The sequence below is a fragment of the Camelus bactrianus genome, chromosome 1 (assembly GCF_048773025.1).
Source record: "Camelus bactrianus isolate YW-2024 breed Bactrian camel chromosome 1, ASM4877302v1, whole genome shotgun sequence".
In the NCBI taxonomy this organism is placed as follows: Eukaryota; Metazoa; Chordata; class Mammalia; order Artiodactyla; family Camelidae; genus Camelus; species Camelus bactrianus.
In genome coordinates this window covers 109,375,751-109,395,645 of record NC_133539.1, presented here as the reverse complement: position 1 = coordinate 109,395,645, position 19,895 = coordinate 109,375,751, and the positions used below count along the sequence as shown (strand labels likewise).

Genomic DNA, 19,895 nt, shown 5'->3' with positions numbered 1-19,895 from the left:
AAATATGCTTCATGAATATGCAATCAAATTTTAGGTTACTATATATTGAGAAAGCCAGCGTTAACATGTCTATGTCTCTTGAAAAGGCAAACTCCTTGGTGGCATTGTGTTGACAGTGGTGTGGCCTGGCCCACTCCTCCCTGTGGCCCCGTGGCCCACGACGGACAGAGCCGGCCCCCGACCTGACATCCGTGCAGCTGCCCTATTCTCAGGACGGCAGCCTCATGCTGTTATTTTCGCAGCAGGAGCTGCCAGGTGTTTGTGGTTTTCAAAAGTATTCCAGAGCTCAGCAGCCTGGTTAAGGAGGCCATTGTGAGGTGGAAGGGACTAGGCAGCTGGGACCAATGTGGGGGGTGCCTGTGCTCCTCGTGTCCCCATTTCCCTGCAGCATAGCCTGGGGATCACCCGCAGTCTGCCCCAAGGACCCCACTGTGCTAACACTGGGTGAGCTCACGGCTTCCCTCTTGGGAGCACACAGGCCCCCAGGTGCAGAGACGGGGCCCATGGGCAGTGCTTGCAGAAAGTATGGGGGCGCACTGACCCGGCTGTGCTAAGCCCTGAGCTGCGGTCCTGGCCCCCCAAGCCCGGCCTGCCATGTACCCTGGGGTTCACAAACACACCCAGCTGGCTGCCTGATGGGGGAGGTGGGGAGCAAATGTCAGTCCAAGCCAGCCCTGGGGACAGCCCAGTCCCGGTCCTGCACTGCCCAGCCCCAGGGCAATCGGCTGGAAGAGGCTGGTCCTGCCTCAAGAGGGAAGGAGGCAGAGTAGCGGGCAGAACCAGTAGCACCAGGCCGGGGAGACAAGGCTGTGAGAGGCCAGGCTATGCCCCTGGAGCCCGGCCCTCGTCTGGGCTGCCTGAGCTCAGATGTCGAAGGGTGGCTGCATCCTTCCTGTCCTGTGATGCTCATTCTCCTTCAGCTCCCAACACCTAGCTCAGCGGCCACCTCCCTAATGTAGCACCCCCCTAGCACTCTGTCCTGGGAGACCCCCGCTGCTCCCCCACCAGCGGGTTAGGCCACTGACACACAGATCCCAGCTCTGCGGGGCCAACACATACTCTCTGCCAGGCGTTCGGGAGCATCTGTCAGGCACCTGAGCTGGGAGGAGTGTGTAGCCAGTCCTCTCCCTGCTGAGTCAGCTGAGGGAGACGCACCCCGCTCGGGACCACCAGCCCTGGCTCCCTGACCTGCTGGGCGGGGAGCGCGGACCTCAGAGGCTGCAGGAAGAGCTCCTGGCCCGGCTGGGCCAGCTCTGGTTACCTGTTTTGATGGTGGAGGTCTCCGGGTGGGCGCTGAGCATCCCCTTGTTGTAGAATTCGCTCTTGTGATACATGTTGTTCTCAAACTGCCTCAGGGACTGTGGAGGCTTTAGCAGCTGCCAGTTCTTGTTGTCTGGGAAATGGTCCTCGATGAACAGCGCAGGGTGCGTGAGGAAGTAGAATTCGTTGTAGCTGGAGGGGGAAGAGCTGGTCAGTACCCGTGTGGGTGGGTGGGGGGCTCAGCCGTGCAGAGGAGCAGGTGGGGTTCACAGGGGGTCTTTGGGGCCTACTTTTTCAGCTAACACATCCACAGTAGGGTCCCACCCACAACCTGATGGGAAGAGGCACCATCTGCAGCCCTAACACCGGCACTGCAGATGCCCCCTCAGTGGCTGCTTCCAGAAACAGGAGGCAAGGCCGGATCTGAGGCCCATTTTACGAGAAGGTCACAGCCCAGGTGGCGCAGTCCAGGTGGAGAGTGGGCTCCCCTTGCTCTCAAAACCAAAGAGATTCGAGCAAATCCATGCCCCACGGACTAGGTGCTAGTGACATGGAGGGACAGCAGGGAGGGAAGGCCGGGCGCACCAGCTCTGCACGCAGCCCGGGGTGCACCACTGTGCAGGGAGGAGGCCCTGACGCAGTCCCTGGAAGCGGCTCTCTGGAGGTCAGTGATGGGGATCAGCGGAAGAACAGGGAACTCAGCTGGAATGGGGGAGCCTCCTCGAGGCCCAAGGCGAGCAGTGCTCAGAGCTGACAGAGCGGAGGAGGGCTGTGACTGGACGCGCCCTGTGTGGATGGGCCGAGTGCATGTGCTTGTATCTGCCCTGTGGGAAGGACCGTCAGGTTAAACTGCACAACTGAGGCAGCGCCCTCATCTTCCGGATGAAAAGCCACCTGAGCTGCTGATGTACATCAAGACCCAGTGGGAACGTCATGGCCTCAAGATAAGGCCGGCACCTCGGAGGCCAGACCTGCACACTCCAGCCCCGGCACCCCAGCCTCCCTGCCCCATGGTGGCCACGGTGACCCGGCACAGCATAGTGCCCCTTCCCACAAACCAGAGCCCCTTCCTCAGAGATGGGGTGTGGCTGATTCAGCCCAGAGAGGAGGGAAAGGAATCCAGTGTCCGGGAGAAACAGTGGAAGAGAATTCTGGCATCTGTGGATGGAACACAGTCAATGGCCAAAGGCCTGAGGGAACCTACGGACACTTAAAGAAGCTTCTCAGGCCTGCCTTTCTGTGCATGTGGCCCGTGTGTAGGCAGACACTGTCTTTTAGTACTTGGGTGGGGAGAGTGCCCAGGAGCCAGGGGGGATTTAGTCATTGGACAGCGAGGTGACAGAAAGATCAAGGCTCTTACAGTCGGCCTGGAGCTAGCTCACTCCCAAGCCCGAGGAAGGGTGGGAGTGGCCAGCAGCAGACGGAGGCCCCCCTGCTCTCCTCCTCTGCTGGCCGCCTTCTCCCGCTGCTGCCTCCTTCCACCGACCAGACACCCCGCAGAACCAAGGCTGGCACTTACAGGAAGGTGAATTTGGAGGTGGTGGAATCCACCAGGCCGCTGCCCCAGGTGCTGTCCACCAGGTGCCATCGCCCCTCCAGGTACACGGCGTTCCAGGCATGGTCAAACTCTCCAGAGAAGCTCTGCCCCGGCTGGTAGCCAAAGCCCTTGGAGTAGCCAGGCACGGTCATGCACTGCACACCGGCGATCCTGGGGGCGGGACGGGGGTCTGAGAGGTCGCTCCTTCTGTGGGTGGGGAGGCTGGATCCCCTCCTCCCCCAAGCCTGTCTGCGGCCCCAGGCCTCAGGCACTCTGCTGTCCATCAGTCCCTCCCTGTCTCTCCTTTTTCCTGCCTCTTGCACAGTCATACAGCCTGAGGGCTTTTATATGCAGGACCTGGGGACAAGGGGGGTGGGCACAGGGTTGGCTGCTCCCACTGGAACAGACCAGCTGCAGTTTCCACTGTCTGCTCCTCCCTCCAGACTGTACAAACCACTTGGGAATGTCTCTCCCCAGAGCCTGCCTGACTGCTCCGCCAGCAGCCTGCAGGAGGACACGGTGCGACAGCGAGGACCACCGGGGGACCGTGGAAACCTGGGGGATGATGATGTTCTTGAAGAACCAGAGAGGATCTGGAGGCGCGACTGAGGAGCTGGGTCTAGATGACACGGGTGGGGCATCAGCGAGGGGTGCTGGACCGGAGGGTGAGCCCACTCCCCTGCCACGCCTTGACCATGGACAGCTGTGTGGGGACCTTTGGGCCAGGCCAGTGGGAGTCCCCTGTGACCCGGGGATGACTGGCCCACTGCCAGGATGGCTCAGGTCTGACTGCCAGGGCCACAACAGAGCAGTAAGGCCATTTGCTGACCGATTGCTGTGGCCACGGTTTAAGAGTCCCTTGTAGTTGTCACTCTGGGAGTGGAAATGCTGACCAGTCGGCCTGAGCTTTAGCATTCCCCAACCACTCACAACCAGTCTGGGATGACTTTCTAAGGCCTGGACAGCAGGGGATGGGTGCTGGTCACTTCTGGGGACCCCATGGGCAAGCTACAATCTGGGCATTTGTAGCTGAAACCCTGAAGCCCAGACCTAGGCTGTGGGCACCGCCCTGCAGCCACAGCCAGTGTCCTGAGAGCCCTGCCACAGCCAGGCGGCCCCCACATGGCATCTGAGGGGTGGGCTGCTCTTCTAACCCAGGAGATGCCCTGTGCGGACACTTCTGGGGCCAGTGTGTGAGTCAGAACAAGGTGCTCCTTCTTTGAGACCCTTTCCTTTCACCGGGAATGCTGGTATAATCAACACCCAAACCCGTGGTAGCCAGGATGTCTGCAGTGGCCCCTGCGGACGGGGCTCAGCACAGCTGTCTGCTGACTCTACCGTCCCCTCACACGAACCGGGTGTGCGCTCCGGGGTGTAGGCAGGGCTCATCTCAGGGAAGTGGCCCCCGGGCAGCCAGGGTCTTTCCAGCGACCAGATCTGAGCCTCAGTTTTTCTAAACGAGAGGCCACGGAGCCTCAGGGTAATGGGGTGAAATGGGCATGCATTCAGGATAAGAATGGGGAAATTTTCCCTATAAAAATGAACTTGAATTAACAATTAGCAGAATATTGGATTAAATAGTATGTATCTCTATGTACATATCATTTGTAGAGAGAGTTGGTGAGGCCAAAGGTGTAGTTACCAGACTCCACCCTGCCCTGGGGGCTGCGCACATCCCCAGGGAACCGCTCTCTCCTGCAGGGGGCAGGCCTGCTCTGCGGGGGGCTCCTGGGCTGGGAAGTTTTGCAGCCCCCACCTGTTTCTGCCTGCATCTTCACAAAAGGAGATCCAGGTCTCCCAGGCTGTCTAAGAAATCCCACAAGAACAGACCAGCTGGGCCCTATGGGAAGATTTCGGGAGCACCTGGGAGACCAGGGCAGAGAGCAAGACAAACTAGATCTGGATGTCAGAATGTTCTGCTGGTAAAGACTACCAGCTCCCCAAGCAGAATGGGGACCCAGAGGCAGTGGGTCCAGGAGCCCAGGAGCCCAGGAGAGGAAAGAGAGTGCAGCAAGAACTCCTGGAAAGCCCCCTCGTCATTTAGCTGCAACCAGATGTGAGGCCCAAGGGTTTGTTCTCAGGATGGGCAATCCGAATGAATGTAGAGTCTTAGAGGAAACAGCCAGCAGAGAGGGGAGGGTCACATGCGTCCCAGAGGCATTGGACAGAGGTACAGGAGGTACCTCCATTGGAGGTAGGGCTCTACATACTCAAGAGAGTGGGTGAGGAGAAGGAATGTTGTGAAAAATATTTAGTGAGGTCAGAGATGCTCCTGACACGCTGTGAACTGACAAGAGCCTGTAAAACTCCACCATCAGCACAATGCCTCTGTGCGTGTGTGTGTGCGCAACATGGAAGACGGGAGACAGATTGGTCTCTTCGTAATGGGATTAGGGGCGATTTTAATATTCTTCTTTACGCTTCTCTTTATTTTTACAGTTTTCAATAACGATTATGGGTTACTTCTCTAATTGGAAAGAATCCGTAAAAACTACCTGAAAATGACATTCTCTGCTGAGTTATTTTCCTTTCTTGCCCAGAACGACAGGGCATGTGAATTTCTAGGATGATGGGGAGGGTACAGGGAGGACTGGGAACAGCAGTATTTGGAGAAGGGGCTGCTCTGCAGGAAAGGGAGGGGAGCTATGGGCCTCGGGACACGCTGCCCACAGTGGCTCGTCCTCCGCTCTGAGCCACCTGGAGTGAAGGAAGGAAGGAAGAAGCGCTGAGTGCCCACGCAGCCTCCAGGTGCTGTGATAAAAATGGAGTGGGTGCCGATGTGGGCAGACAGCCGGCTCAAGCTCTGCCTGGGTGTCCTCCTGGGAGAAGCCATGTCCTCAGGCTGGGGTATCCTCCCACCCAGGAGGTGAAGTGAAGGTATGGTCTGAGCACCAAATGGCAGGGGGGCAGGAGTAAGAACCCTGCCCCAAGCCTAGAAAGGGCTGGAGGAGGGAGAAGTGAGTGGCTGGATGTCCTCCCCAAGGGCTCCCAGCTGGAGGGGGCGGGGACCGGGCTGAGCTGGCAGAGGAGGGCTTGCTCCAGGGTGACTTTGCCAGGCTCTCCACAGACAAAACGAAAGGTTGGCATTAAGTGGTCTCTAGAGGGTGATTCTCCTCTGACAGGCTGGGGAGAAGCTGAGAGGGCCGTGGGGAAGGCCTGGGGCAGAACAAAGATGAAAAAAAACCCTCAGCTGTAAGCATCTGCCACGCTTGACTATGAGATGAGGCTATTTTGTTACCTGGCAGCCATGTGCAAGATGAATTGGACAAAGAAGTCATAATGCAATGCATGATTGTTAATAATCCACAGCGCTCATGCAGAAGTGTAGAACTAGTCATTCCAGCTGCTGGTCGCTAGTCAGGATGAACCTCCACCATTTCATGTCATCGAAAGATCACCGACTCTACACACTCCAGGCAAAGCGCTATACCAGGTGCCAGGGAATAAGACCCCATTTATCCTTTCAGAATATACTACGGACTATAACATAATAAAATACAGTATACTAAAAGTAAAGCTCACTGGCCACCGTAGACATGCTCGTAGTTGGAAGGGGGGCAGATACAAGAAAAGCCACTAAAATGCTAGTGATAAGCATAGCCCTTTTAGAGAGCCCCAAGGAGGAGGAATTTGCTGGAAAGATCTGGGGGAGCACTGAAGAAAGGGCAGAGGACGAGAAATACATCCTCCTCTGAGAGAGCTTTGACCAGCCATCCTAGAGCCGAGACATCACCCATGTAGATGCACCTAGTAACCTCAGGCTACAGAATCTTGGTTTTCACTTCTGACAGTTTGGAAATCCCAGCGCCAGTGGGGTTTCCAATGTGGAAATAATGGAGGAGGTGATGGATTCAGACTGTGACTGTCATTTTATACAGAGATGGTCCGGCCCCAGCAGCAGCAGGGCTGAGCTGCCTGCAGTGGGCGGTGCACCCTGCACACAACAGCCCCTGAACACAGTGGACTTCCTCCACTCTGAACACTTCTCGCAGGATGGCTGAGCCACGTGGAAAAAGACGGAGGGAGGCAGGGATCATAGCCGTAGGAGAGGCAGTGAAGCTTGCCCTTCTTCCGTATCTTGATGAGAATATTGTAATTTCTAATAGTAAAATTAGGAGACATGGTTTTATTAACTTTAAGCCCAATGGTCAGTTTAACTGGGCAAACATATGTGAATTAGAATTTTTAGGGCCTTGCTGTTCCGAAATCATTCATCCTCAAGAAGGTTAATGTTATTACAATAAAAGTAAATTCTGAACAGAAAAAAAAAATTGTGTTTTCTACACTGCAGCAGGACAGACATAACCATGACTTACATTTCACAATTTATGTAGTTGATTTCTTGTAAATTTGACGGTGTCTTTGTATTTCTGCTCTATGGCCCCCTTTCCCTTTTTTTATACCACCCTATGTCCAGGTCAGTAACTATAATCAAGGTAATAATTCTCACTCCAAAGCCCTGAGGTTGAGTTCAGGGGCCTCCTCTCTGACAAATGAGAAATCCACAGTTCAGAGAGGGAGACTGACTTGCCTGGGGACACACAGCCAGCCAGGGGCCAAAGCAGCACCAGGGCTCATTTGTCCTGATGCTCAGGAGGCCTCATATTGCACCAGCTCTTTTGTACACTGAGGGTTTTTTTTTTCATCTATAAACTTTTGGGTGGTATACGGAGTGAAGTTTAAGGCTGGTTTGCTAGAGTGATGTAATTCACCTTTGTGAGCACCATCCTTTGGGGTATCTATAAAGGTGGGGGAGTTCAGATGCCCCTTTCAGTGGCCCTCTATGACAGAGCTAAGGGTTTTTCATCTGCCTCTTCCCAGCCTTTGGGGGCCTCAGGAACCAAGTGATGCTCTGGGATTGTCTGGGACATGATGCTGAGCTGCGCACGCTATTGTGACAGCTGGAGGATGCATGGAAAACAGACTGACATCTGATGGGTGACAACCAGTCTCTGCAGCATCAAAGCTTCAGACTGGTAATAAGCTCCCAGCTTTATCAAAAGTCCCTGGGAAGTCTGCTAGCTGGTGGTGCTAGAGCCGTGATAACAGAGAAAGGAATTATCACAGAGGCTGACTCAGTGGCAGGATTCGGGGGAATTAAGTTTTGCCCCTGCAAGGAAAGTAAGCAGAATTCATCAAGGCCATGGGGAACGGAAGCAAAAGGAGAGACATTAATACTGGACCACGGAAGGTCGGGAAGAAACTGGACCAGCATTTACAAGCAGTAGCGCTACCAAAAAATAAATGCACGTTGGTTACTCGGGAAAGACGATGAATGAATGATATTGCAAAAATATCTGAATTCCCCACCAAATTACTTTATTAAATCAGTCTTTAATGAGGCCCTTGCAGGCAGGTGGCAGGGACAGGCAGAAGTAATGGTGGCCGCATCGGTACAACTCTTGCTAAGAGGCCACCCTGACAACTAAGCAGGGATAAATCAGCAAGTGTGGATTACACGTCCTCGGTTACTAAGGAATCCGCTAATGAATTTACCAAACCTTCAGCCGTAATTTTAAAGAGAAGGGAAATTAGGAAAGATGCGTGGACAAGGTTACTGATCTTTAAAGCCAAAGTTAAAGGAATTCAGAGAACTGTGAGCTATTGTGTGGTTAAATGTCCCAGGCAATGCGGAGAGCATTTCACATGGTAACTGCCAGGCTGGAACCTAACTTTAAATGATGCAAAACGTTGGGATGTGTTTTAATGATCAGCTGTGGGCCAGAATCTGGCTGTAGTTCAGCCTCTGGACTAGGCCAGAGAGCTGACAGTTCCACTCAAGGCAAATGTCAGTTTTCTGAGCCTACGTGAGTCTATGTGGGTCTGCAGGAAAGTTCTACACAGCAAAAACGTTCCCATACTCTGACAAGGCAGGAGAGTTTAAAAAAACCCCAACAACCTCCAGGTTAGCAAACTCCAAGCTGCATGTTCTCGTTTAGGGCTGTAGTCCTGCTGGTGGGAAACAGAGTTCCCAGGGTGCAGATGAGAAAACTGAGGCTCTGAGAGGCTAGGTGCCTTCCAAAAGGAATAAAACTAATATGTGGTGAATTAGGGACTGGAAATCAAGGACTGGTAAATGAACTGAGTCTTCCTGGCTTAAATCTGATACTCTCAGACCATGCTAAGAAGGCTTCTATTGGATAAAGAAGGATCTATTCTATGACTTAAAACCCCGAGGGTTTTCCAATTTGCAAATTAAGATGAAAATAATTACATTCTGAAAAATGCTAGGCACAAATGGAACTGAAAGCAGATTGAGGGTTATTTCTTCATCTAAAAAGAGAGTAAGGTCGATTTCATACAAGTCTGCGAGGAATATCTTGTCATTTCCTGGCACTGAGGGCCTACTGTGTGTAGGATTCTGAGATGGATATTCACAGGGGAAGCAGGAAGGCAGGGACGAAGACGTAAAAGACCTAACAGACCTGTAAGACCTACAAGGGGAAATGAGCACAGGTAACACCTACATGATAGAACAAAGTCCAGAAAAGAATATGACAAAGTGGTAAGTGTCATCTCTAAGTAGTAGGATTCAGGGTACAATTTTCTTCTTTTTGTTTCTGTGCACTTTAGAAATCATCTACAGTTAAGTGTTTGTTTGTTTTTTTTTAATTTAGAAAAGTGATTAAATAAAAGCACAAGACCTGAGCGGGTGTATAGGTGTGCTGATGGCATCAAGAGAGGGCGAGCAGGTGGGCGGTCCTGCAGTGGGGCCTGGGAGAGTATTAGAGAGAGGGGAGCACACTGAGCTTGTCCAGCTGGAGTGTGGGAACTGCTGGAAGGCACAGGGCTGGAAGGCGGGGTGAGGCCGGGTTTGGGATGACTTTATGGAACAGTGTGAGTCTTTACTCTTGTTCAAGGACGTAGGGCCTGTGGAGCCTGGGCAGGGGGTCGGTGAGCATCCTGGTTCCTGGAGAGTTGGGGTGCCAGGGCCTGGGGTGGGGTGAGGATGTGGGGGGCAGGGAGATGGGTTGCAGAGGAGTTGGCATCCTCTGCAGCCTGACCTGCCCTGGTCCCCTCTGGGCCTATGGTCTCAGGGGTGGGCCTTGGAGGTGGGGGAAGGGAAGAGCATAGAGCAAGCAGGAGAGTTGGAGCAACATGTGCCTGCACTCAGCGGTGGTGATCGGGGCAGGGGGAGGCCGGACAACTGGGAGTCAGGCCAGGAATGGGTTGCGTGTGCCCCAGGAGCAAGACGGCACATGACCACTGCACCACACTGACACAACACAACGGCCCGACTGTGGACCCTTAAGTGTTTGCTGCTACTCTTGGTTTGATAATTACCCTCTGCGGTCCTGGCCAGCTGATACCTGGGGGCCTGAGAAGACCCACTCCCAGAAGCCTGCAGGACAGAGTACACAGTCTGTCCACACCCCTGGGAAGGGGCTTTTCGGTGGCCCCCAGGGCTGACTGTTTCCCGGGGATCACAGTAGACCCCAGTGGGCACAGGAGGCTGTGAGGGTCAGCAGGGCCCCCCAGCCTTGAGTCACAGCGTCGAACCAGCCGTGAGTCTCCAAACACAAACCACTTACCAGCCACTCGCCTGCTCTCACCCCACCTCCCGGGCCACCCGGCCAGGTGCTCGCTCCCAGGGCAGTGGAAACGGAGCCCACAGGCGCCAAGAGAGGAGCTGCTTCCTCGTTATTCAGCTTTTCCAGCTGACAAATCTTTTCAGGGAGGAGATCTTTTGTTTCCCCAGAGAGGGCCCCTGTGCCAGCCCCGAGGACAGCCTTTCACAGTCCTCTTGGCGTCAGCAGCCACTGTCCTCACATTCCCAGATCTGCCATTCTTCTAACCTTCAGCTGCACAGAGATGGGAGAAGGTGGAAAAAGGGCCTTTTATAACCAAATTATCTCTGTGCATTCATCTGCCATTATGTTAATGCATCACGAAGCCCAGCAGATGGTACAAAGTCAATTATGCTGGTGTTAAAAAGGGAGAAATTGACCTTTTCAGGACTCACTTGGATTCGGAGCAGAGTTTGCAAACTCAGGTTCTGGGCCCTGTCTGTGCGTGAAGGCGCATGGTGCTTGGCCTGGGGAGAGGCTGGGTCAGGGTGGTCAGCCCGGGACCCCTCCGTACCTGCACATTTTCTCGAAGAGCCCAGCATAGCCATCACAGTTGGTCTTCTGGGTCTGCAGGATGGTGGTGGGTTTGAAGGCTTGGCGGTCCTTCTCCTGGGCAGCCTCGATGTCATACTCTGGAGGGCAGAGGAGGGGACCGTGAGGAACCAGGTCCTGGGAGACGACCGGGCTGGTGCAGAGGAGAGGGGGTCCCCTGCCTGTGGTACCACCCCCGCCCTCCGCTGTGGCTCCAGCATTGCACCATTTGGGTCGGCCTCCCTCAGGCGGGGGAGAAACCACTGTGGGCTGAATGGAACCAGGGCCTCAGGCTGGGCAAGATCTGGAAATGCCACCTCTTTGTGTGGGTGGTGAGAGGAAGAGCGAGGCTTTGGCTCCCGAGGCTTCCAAGGAGGGGCTGGGAGGGGAAGGGACTAAGATGGCACTGGGGGTGGCGGCTCCGGCCGCTTGTCCCCTCCTCCAGTTCCAGCTGCAGTGAGGCTGCTCACCCGTCCTTGCTGGGGCCCCCAAGGCCAAGGCCTCACCCTGACCCGCAGGGGGTGTACTGAGCTGTCGTGAGAGCTTGTCTCCCCCATAGCCCATCACTCTGCTAATAAGAGAGCCTAAGGTTGGCGGGGAGGCCCTGAGGCAGGAATCACTGTGGCCTTTGAGGGCATGGGGGCAGGAGGTGTATGTGAGTGAGTGTATGAGTGAGCGTGTGAGGGTGAGGGTGGGGGCAGCAAAGTCCAACAAATGTTTTGTTTCCCACCCCGCTGCTCCCTGGAAGCCCAGGCTGAGCTGCTGGGGTTCAGGTGGAGGAGGCGGCCCCTCAGGGCCTATGGCCAGACGCCCTACCTGTGTCAGGGGAGTCCATCCGCTAAGCTGCATCCCTAACTGCTGCTCTGGGAGGTCAAGGGGAAAGCCCAGGGGCAGCAGGTCAGGGGAGCCCCACTGGTTGTTATGTCAAAGAGAAAATGCTAGAAGTCCACCTCTCCACCCGGCTCCTCCACTGAATGCAAGGGGCAGCAGCCAGAATCCCCTTAGCAACCACCCGCCAGCTTGGCTTGAGCTGGTCAGATTACCAGGCTGTCCCGTGCAGAGCTGCGGGCAGCTGCACAGGCCCAGGTCCCCTGGGGTGGCTCTGGAGAACCTGGAGACTGAGCTGAGAGCAGTGTCCGAGGTCGCCCAGGTGGGAGCAGAGAGCAGGGAGAGCGGTGCCCACCCTTCTTGGCTCAGGTGCTTTAAGAAACCTCTTAAAGTGTGGTGATAACTTCTCAAATAGCTGTGACTCATCCCCAACCTCCTTTTGGAGACGACCTTCTGCCCTGGGTTCCCATCTCTGTGGAGCAGGATGGAGGGAAGGCTGCTGCTGGGTGAAGGGCTTCCACTCTGGCTGTGGGCAGAGGGCCACGTGGGATGCCTGCCCACCCACCCTTCATGGGGACCGCTGGCACATGGTGAGTTACCCATCTTGGGTTAGTCTTTGGCTATTCTACCCAACCATCCGGGAGCCCCTCTCCTTCACCTTAGTCTTACTCCACACACTCTGGTGATAGTCAAGACCAGAGATGCTCTTCTGGGACCAGGGTCCTAGAGCCAGTGGCCCCACCAGTGGGCCTACCTATGTGGTGGCAGATCCAGATCCAGATGGCGCGGACCCTCTCCAGGTCACTGTGGGCCTCCTGGAGCAGGTCACTCACCAGCTCGTCCAGGCCACTCTTGACCGTCACCTGGGGAGTGGGAGGGATGTGCTATGGCAGGGCCTGCACGAGGGCTGTGGGGAGCCCAGTGCATTGCCACCTGCAACCAGGGCCTCTCTTCCTCCAGGTGGAGAAAGAGGAGAGGCCCAGAGAGGCCAAGGCTGGGCTGAGAGCAGCCCTTGGTGGGGACTGGCCATGGTGGGCAGTGCTGACCAGCTGACCCACTGGGCCTGGAGCCACCACATCTTTTCTGTGTAGGTCCTGGGGCCACCCAGGTGGGCATCTGGGCACTACGGCAGCTCCTAGTCATGGTCAATGCTCCCCAGAGCAATCTACAGATTTAGCACAATCCCTATAAAATTTCAACAGCCTTTTTTTTCTTTTACAAAAACAGAAAAGCCAATCCTCAAATTGATATGGAATTTCAAGGGGCCCAGAATAGCCAAAACACCTTTGAAAAAAGATGAACCATGTTGGAGGACACACATATCCGGATTTCATACTTACTCAAAGCTACAATAATCAAAATAGTGTGGTAGTGACATCAGGTCCTGGCCTTCTGTCCCCCATCCACGTGCTGTGGAAAGGCACTCTGGGTCACCCACCCAGGGGATTCTTGATACATTCAGGAGGGGCTCAGGGAAGGGCGTGGCCACCCTGGCTCAGGGAACTGCAAGCCACCTTGGACGGAGGGGCTGGGGGGCGGCCCACAGGCCGAGGGCCCAGCTCTCCTACCTGTGAGGCATAGGTGTCCAGTTTCTCAAACTGCCGCAGATCCAGGGGTATGGATTTCAGGCTGGACCTATCCCAGGGGTAGGCTGGAAACACAGGGAGGCTCAGTCAGCGGCCGAGACCGGCTGACAGGGCTGCCCAGCCCAGGCCTCCCTGTCTCTCTGAGGAGCTGGGACTGTCTGGCCTTCAAAATGATTCCCAGACTGAAACCCTGCTCTCAGGAGCTAGATCTCCTAGAAGGGTTCCTTGGTCAGACCGGTTTGGGAACCGAGGCAACTCCTCACTGGGAACAGAAGTCAGCAGTGAAGAAACTGGCTTCACCTCAGTGAGCTCAGCAGCCCCAGACGGACTGATGACGGAGCCCCTTCTCCCCACCACGTAGTTTCCTGCAGCTTCCCCGCCAGCTGTTCCGGGAATGAGTTCTCTTCCTCCCTCGCCCACGGTCAGCTGGAGACTGACCACATGCACCTCAAGGGCAGTCGCCCAAGATACTGTGCGGAGGCCCCTGAGGGAGGCTGGGCCTCAGAATCACTTACGGATGTCCAGCCTTTCTCAGAAGGAGCCTGGACCCGGGACAGCCCCAGGGAGCTGCTGCACGGCTAACCGACCAGCGGTCAGACCCATCGATCGATGGACGAATGGGCAGCAAACCCCTGTCCCAGCCCAGAAAAGAGCCCAGGCTCTGGCTGAGTCTTCCTTACTCAAGGCCCTCTGACCTAAATCAGCCAAGCTGGGTGGGAGGACAGGGAGAGGGTGAGGAGAGGATGGGGCCAAAGGGACCCTGAGCCCCTAACTCAAGTGGACCAACTCTCAGCCTGCATGTCAGAAGCCTCCAGGTGCTGGGTGCGTGAGGGGTGCAGGTGGGGCCCCAGGATATGACAGCAAGCCTGGGAAGAGCACAGAAACGTGGGGGTGTGCCTGGTGGGGCTGTGCAAGGCCTGGGTTTCAGTCGGGCCAACTTCCACCAACCTCTTGGCCTCAGGAACGTATCTGTGGGGAGACTGGGGGAGTGAATGAGATGGTGGGTCACGTGGGAAAGTCAGTGTCACTGATTCCCGGGGGGATGCAGGGTGGGGGGTCCTCTGCTGGCAAGTGCAGGATCAGAGGTATGAAGCCACTGTGCCCAGTGTGGGGCTGCGCCCACATGCATCCATATACCCCCGAGGACTGTGAGAGTCCCGTTACTCGGTGCTATAGACCCCAGAGATGTGGTGAGAGAGTGAGGATGGGGTGTCACCACCAGCTCTGGCCGGAGCTGCTCCACGACCCCCTCTGGGCAGCACTGGATGTGACACAGTGCCAGCTGGTTAGGGACCTGGTCACCGTCAGGCCACAGAGGGGCTCCCAGGCACTAGCCAAGTTCAGCCCTCAGAGGCAGGCCACATGCATTTTCCCTCTGCTGAAAAGCCCCTTCCTTTAGGACCCAGGCCTCCTTCCTTCTCGACCTCAGACTGGGTTTGGCCACCTCTCTCTGTCCCCTGGGTCCCTCTTAGGAGGAGGGGTGAGGGAGGGGCCTTGGTCCCTTTGACCTGAAGCCTCGGACACGTCCAGGATCCGAGGCTGTTCCTCTCCTAGGAGGGAGCAGAGCGTGTGGTGGGCAGGCAGGTGGTGCACACCCCACTGTGAGGCTGTGGCCTCACCCAGCAACCTAGCCTTTTCTTTCTTCACTTTCTGCTCTTCCACAAAGACCAAAACAGTCCCTGGACCCCTGCCCCCACCCTTCCGTCCCGCACGGTCTTACACCGGAGCGCCCTTAAAGCCCTGCACCATCGGGGCTCACTCGGCTGCTCCCGGAGCTGGGATTTTTTTTGCCTCCATCACTCAGATCACCATCAGGGCCTCTCCTGGGCCCAGCCAGCCCCTCAGAAGGGAGTGGGGACACCTGAGCAGCCCTGCTGAGCTTCCCCCTCTCAGTGTCCTCTCCCCTTTCGGGACTCTGGCTCCTGTCACCCTCTGACAAGGGCCGTCACGGGGACTTAAATGGGTATGAAGTGGACTTACACATTTAACAAGCTTCAGCTCTGCAAACGAGGCCTCCCCTGCCCCCATTTCCAAGAAGGATGGCATTTCTAAAATGGGACTGAAAACTCTATTATTAGTTCTACCCTTTTTGGGTTCCATCTTACAATATCTGAACATTAAAAATACCCGTAATGATTTATGCCTCATTAAATTTACCTTTGGAACAGATTCTATAAGATTCAAATATGATTTGGCATAAATACATTTAAAACACCAGTGGCATTAACTAGATTATTCTAATTTTAAACCAAAACAATGGGAAGATGTACCAAACTGCACTAAACCTTAGACGCCATCTGGTCTACTGAGGGGGAAACTGGGATCCAGGGAAGGTGAGTGAGGACCAGAAGCAGGACTGGAGCCCGGGTCATCTATCACCCATTCCGGGCGTCTTTCTCTGCCCTGCTCTGCTTATTCACACGTCTCCTGCCTTTCAGAGGCTTGGCATTCCATTTGAAGTTAACACAATTCTGCGTCCTGCTTTTAGTGTTTCCCATAATGGGCTGCCTTGTTATTGCTGGGGTTTATGCTCCAGCTCTGGGATCCCGTCTGGTGTGTAAGCTGTTTTACTTCTCCACCTGTGCGCATGCAGACACTCTGGTCCCCTGAGCCCAGAGGTGGCCCCAGGCTCCCAGCACAGTGCTCCAGGGAGCCATTTCCAATTGACTGGAGATTGGCCCCAGGGGTTAAACCAATCTATTGTCTCAAAGAATGGCCCCAAGAAGGCCCTGCAGCTTACCGTGGGCGTCTTTCCCTCCAGGCTGCCGGGGTCTTGTGTTTCCATTTTTATCACCTTGTAAACCTACAATATCCCAAAGGCCAGAAGTAGAGACACTTCAGAAGCAATAGAAAAGCAAGCACAGATGGCTCCCTGTGTGGTGGTCCTTGCTTCTGAACCCTCCTCTTCACCCTCCTTCTCACCCCTTCTTGTTCCCATCTCCCACCCCCGAATTGCTGCTGGGATTGCCCTGGACTTCCTGGTGAGGCAGAGGGAGGACCAGGAGCCAGGGAAGGGGTGGCGAGAAAGAGAAGTGTAGTCTGTGAGCAGAGGGAGAATCTGCTGGGACATTGAGGCTTGTGATTATTCAGTGGCCCTGCCCGGACCCCTGTGCTCTCAACCTCCTCCGGAGGCTCCCAGCATCTTGAACACAGTTGGGGATCCTGGGAGCACCAGTGAGTTCCCTGACGGGGGACCCCCAGGCAAGAACCGTCCACGGGCAGACATGAACGTGGGGAGATGGGAATTATTCCTCAGGAAGGTTCAAAGACAACCAAATCCCATAAACCCAGGACTGTTGAGGCAGAATGGTCACCAACGGTTATCAGACTCCATGAGAAACAGAAGAATCTCCTGCTGATCTGAAACCAGATCAGGAAGATGTGGGTCCCTGATGGAAGCAGGAGGATCTGGTGGAGGAGGGGGAGTGGGTGCCAAGGCTGGTTGTCTTTGCCCTTGAAGGCCATTGTAGGCTGTAAATATAACAACGGAAGGTTGCAAATGTATATAGGCCACTCTGAGAACAGTGGGCCTGTTCCTTCTTGCACCCACATTTTGTTTCCACCTACATACCTTGGTAGAGTGATGGGGGTTCAGAAGAGTAGCCCCCAAGTCTTGTGTACCTACCACACCTGGCTCATGCTTTATATTGCCTAGCTCCTGTAACCTACACGAGCCTCTGAGGGACGCTGAATTATCATCCTCCTCCTAAAGATGAGGAAACTGAGTCCAAAAGAGAGGTTAAGCCACTTGCCTGAGCTCACACAGCTGAGCTGTGAATCCAGCCATTCAACTCCCAGGGGCTGCCCTCTCCGCACCTGCCTGCCCTCGTGAGACCTGGGTAGCCAAGGGCTGCAGGCCCAGGCAGCCTCGGAGGAACTGCCTTGGCCCACCGAGTGGACGTGGAGTGAACCTGAGCCTTGGCTGTTCTGCAGCCTCCATTCCTTGGCCAGCATTTCCCCAGACCCCTGTTTAGCCACAGATTGGACAGATGCAGGGAGAGGACCGAGAAGAGGGCAGAGGAGACGTGGTGGGCCTGGGTCCAGGCCTGTGCACATGGCTCGGAAGGCTGCCAAGTACGGTAGTTAAGAGCACAGGCTGCATTTGGACCTGGGTTCTGACCCGCCTCCTAGTTGGGTGACTTAGGCAGCTAACACCTCTCTGAGTCTTTGCTGATTTAAAAGGTGGGGATAATTCTGGTATATATCAAAGAAGTAAGTTACTGAGTGTACAGTGCTTAGCAGTGTCACAGTCAATAAATGGTATCTAAAAACAACGACATTCTTGTGATGAAATTCATCTTTAGCTAAATGCTTGGTGTTACCCATGCCTAATGGCACAGACTTTAAGGACAGGGGTTGCTGACTATGGAGAAGAGAGCTCCCAGGATGAAGCTGTTGTGTCTCTGCCTCATTCCAGTGTGTAGACCCAGGTCACCACTCTCCGTCCCCTAGAAGGTGCCCAGGCTGGGCTCTGGCTTTTCCAGCTGCCCTCCATCCTCCCTGCCAGCCCTCCACATACAAGCAGCCCTGTACGTACGTACGTTTAGCCAAGGAGAACTTCTTGAGCAGCTGGGGCATGGCGTCTCGAGGGTGGACCTCCACAGTCAGCTGTGTCCCTGCAAAGGAATAGGAGGTGATATTCTCTGCCAGATGCTGCCAGGAAAGGGTGCAGTGTCTCATAACAGATGTCTGAACAACAAAACACAAGTGGTTTTAGAGCTTTCTTTTGAATACCCAAGTAATTTTTGTTTAAAAAAAACCCCAAAACCAAGAAATAAGCAGTTTCCAGATCTGGGCAAGATGGAGTAAACGTATTCCGCCTTGTCTCTCCCACTGACTGTAGCTGTAAGCATTGGAAAGAATGCATGGACCAACTATTTGAGGACTCTGCAAAGTAAATGATAGAAGGCAAATTGGGGAAGAAGACTAGAATTTAAAGCATCATTAAATTGGCAAAACTGACCATTCCCCTACCCTTATAGTATTACCTAGACTGGACTCAAAGGCAGCTCCAAACCTAGAAATGCACGTTGGATGCAGGGAAAGAGTGCTCTAAGGGAAGCCCTTTCTTCCAGCCTATGCAATGAGAAAGGGAAACTCTAAGAGTCAGAGAGTGGGGGAAATTTCCACCCACCTCCGTTTTCTGTTATCTCCAGACTCAGCCCCTAGGGAAATTCTGTTGGTAGCAGTGCAGCAGTGATTCTGCTGGCCCTGTAGGCACCTAAGTCTTTGAGGGAAGGAACCAGCAAAGCTACCATTCCCAAGAGTGTGGGGGAAAATACTCATTGGTTTTTTTCTCTTTCTATTCTCCACTGTTTGGCTCCAGATGCAGACACAGTGGTGAGAAATACCTGGACAAATGGGGAAACTAAAATCCCAGCTTTTGGGCTGAAGGACAGGGAAGTGGGTAGTAACGAGGTAGGGAGCTCAAGAAAGTAATTCCGTAAAGTTATGGATGAACTCCTGTGGTCACCTCTGCATGGATGGGTCTCAACCATGTTGTGTATGCTTGGATCTCATCCTAAACATCATATCACAGCCTTTGAGAATTAAACTATGGGGAAGACCAATGCCCAGACTGACTGCTGGGTGGTGCATGTGCAGGGCAGATCTGTACAGCATTACAAAGGCTACAATTCCAAATTACTCAGTATGGAATGACCTTGGAAAATGTATCAACTTAAAAAGGAAAAGAAAATCAACAGACGCTAATGCCGTGATGACACAGATTTTGGAATTACCAAAGACTTAAAACACCATGATGACCATGCTCTAAGAAGTGAGGGCAAACAGTCTTGAAATAAAGGAAAAGAGATAAAGTATCAGTCAAAGTGAGAGGATATGAAGAAGAAACAAACAAACAAAAAATTTAGAACTGAAAATATAGTAGTTTAAAAATTATCTGGATAAGTTCAATAGCAAAATATTGATGACAAAGGAAAGAGTCAGTGAACTTGAAGACAGATCAATAAGAATTATTCAGTACGAACAATAGAGAGAAACAGTGAACAGAACCTCAGGAACCTGTGGGACAATACCTAAAGATTTAACATTCATGTCACTGAGATCTCAGAAAGAAAGGAGAAATAGTGTGGTACAGAAGAAATATTTAAAGAAATAATGACAGAATCATCAATGAAACCGAGAGCTGGTTTTTTGAAAAGATCAGTAAAATTGATAAACCTCTAATCAGAGTTACCAAATAAGAAAGAGGTAAGATGCAAGTCAGGAATCAAGACACCAATATCAGGGATGAAATGAAGGCTTTCACTGCAGACCCCATATATATTAAAAGAATAATAAAGGAATACTATAAACAACTCTATGCACAAACATTTTGCAACTTAAATGAAATAGACCAATTCCTTGAAAGCTACAAACTACTAAAACTCACCCAATGAGTAGTCAACCTGAATATTCCTATATCTATTTTTAAAACTAAATTTGTAGCTCAAAATCTTCTGAAAACAAACAAACAAACAAGTATGCAAACAAAAGCCAGGTCCAGATGGTTTCACTGGCAAATTCTAACAAAATTTAAAAAGAAATAACACCAATATCAATTTTACACAAGATCCTTCAGAA

The 19,895-nt window shown here is 53.6% G+C and overlaps 1 protein-coding gene across 1 annotated transcript in view; it reads right to left on the bottom strand.

The window, feature by feature from the left end:
- The window catches only part of KY (kyphoscoliosis peptidase), a 42,593-nt gene that overhangs the window by 6,928 nt on the left and 15,770 nt on the right, over window positions 1-19,895 (bottom strand). The window contains exons 4-10 of the mRNA XM_074370927.1: window positions 17,852-17,926; window positions 16,051-16,113; window positions 13,293-13,375; window positions 12,479-12,587; window positions 10,880-10,997; window positions 2,780-2,968; window positions 1,262-1,452 (exon numbers count right to left, since the gene is read on the bottom strand). Coding sequence (XP_074227028.1) covers window positions 1,262-1,452; window positions 2,780-2,968; window positions 10,880-10,997; window positions 12,479-12,587; window positions 13,293-13,375; window positions 16,051-16,113; window positions 17,852-17,926 — 828 coding nt within the window. The remainder of the gene's footprint in view (window positions 1-1,261; window positions 1,453-2,779; window positions 2,969-10,879; window positions 10,998-12,478; window positions 12,588-13,292; window positions 13,376-16,050; window positions 16,114-17,851; window positions 17,927-19,895) is intronic.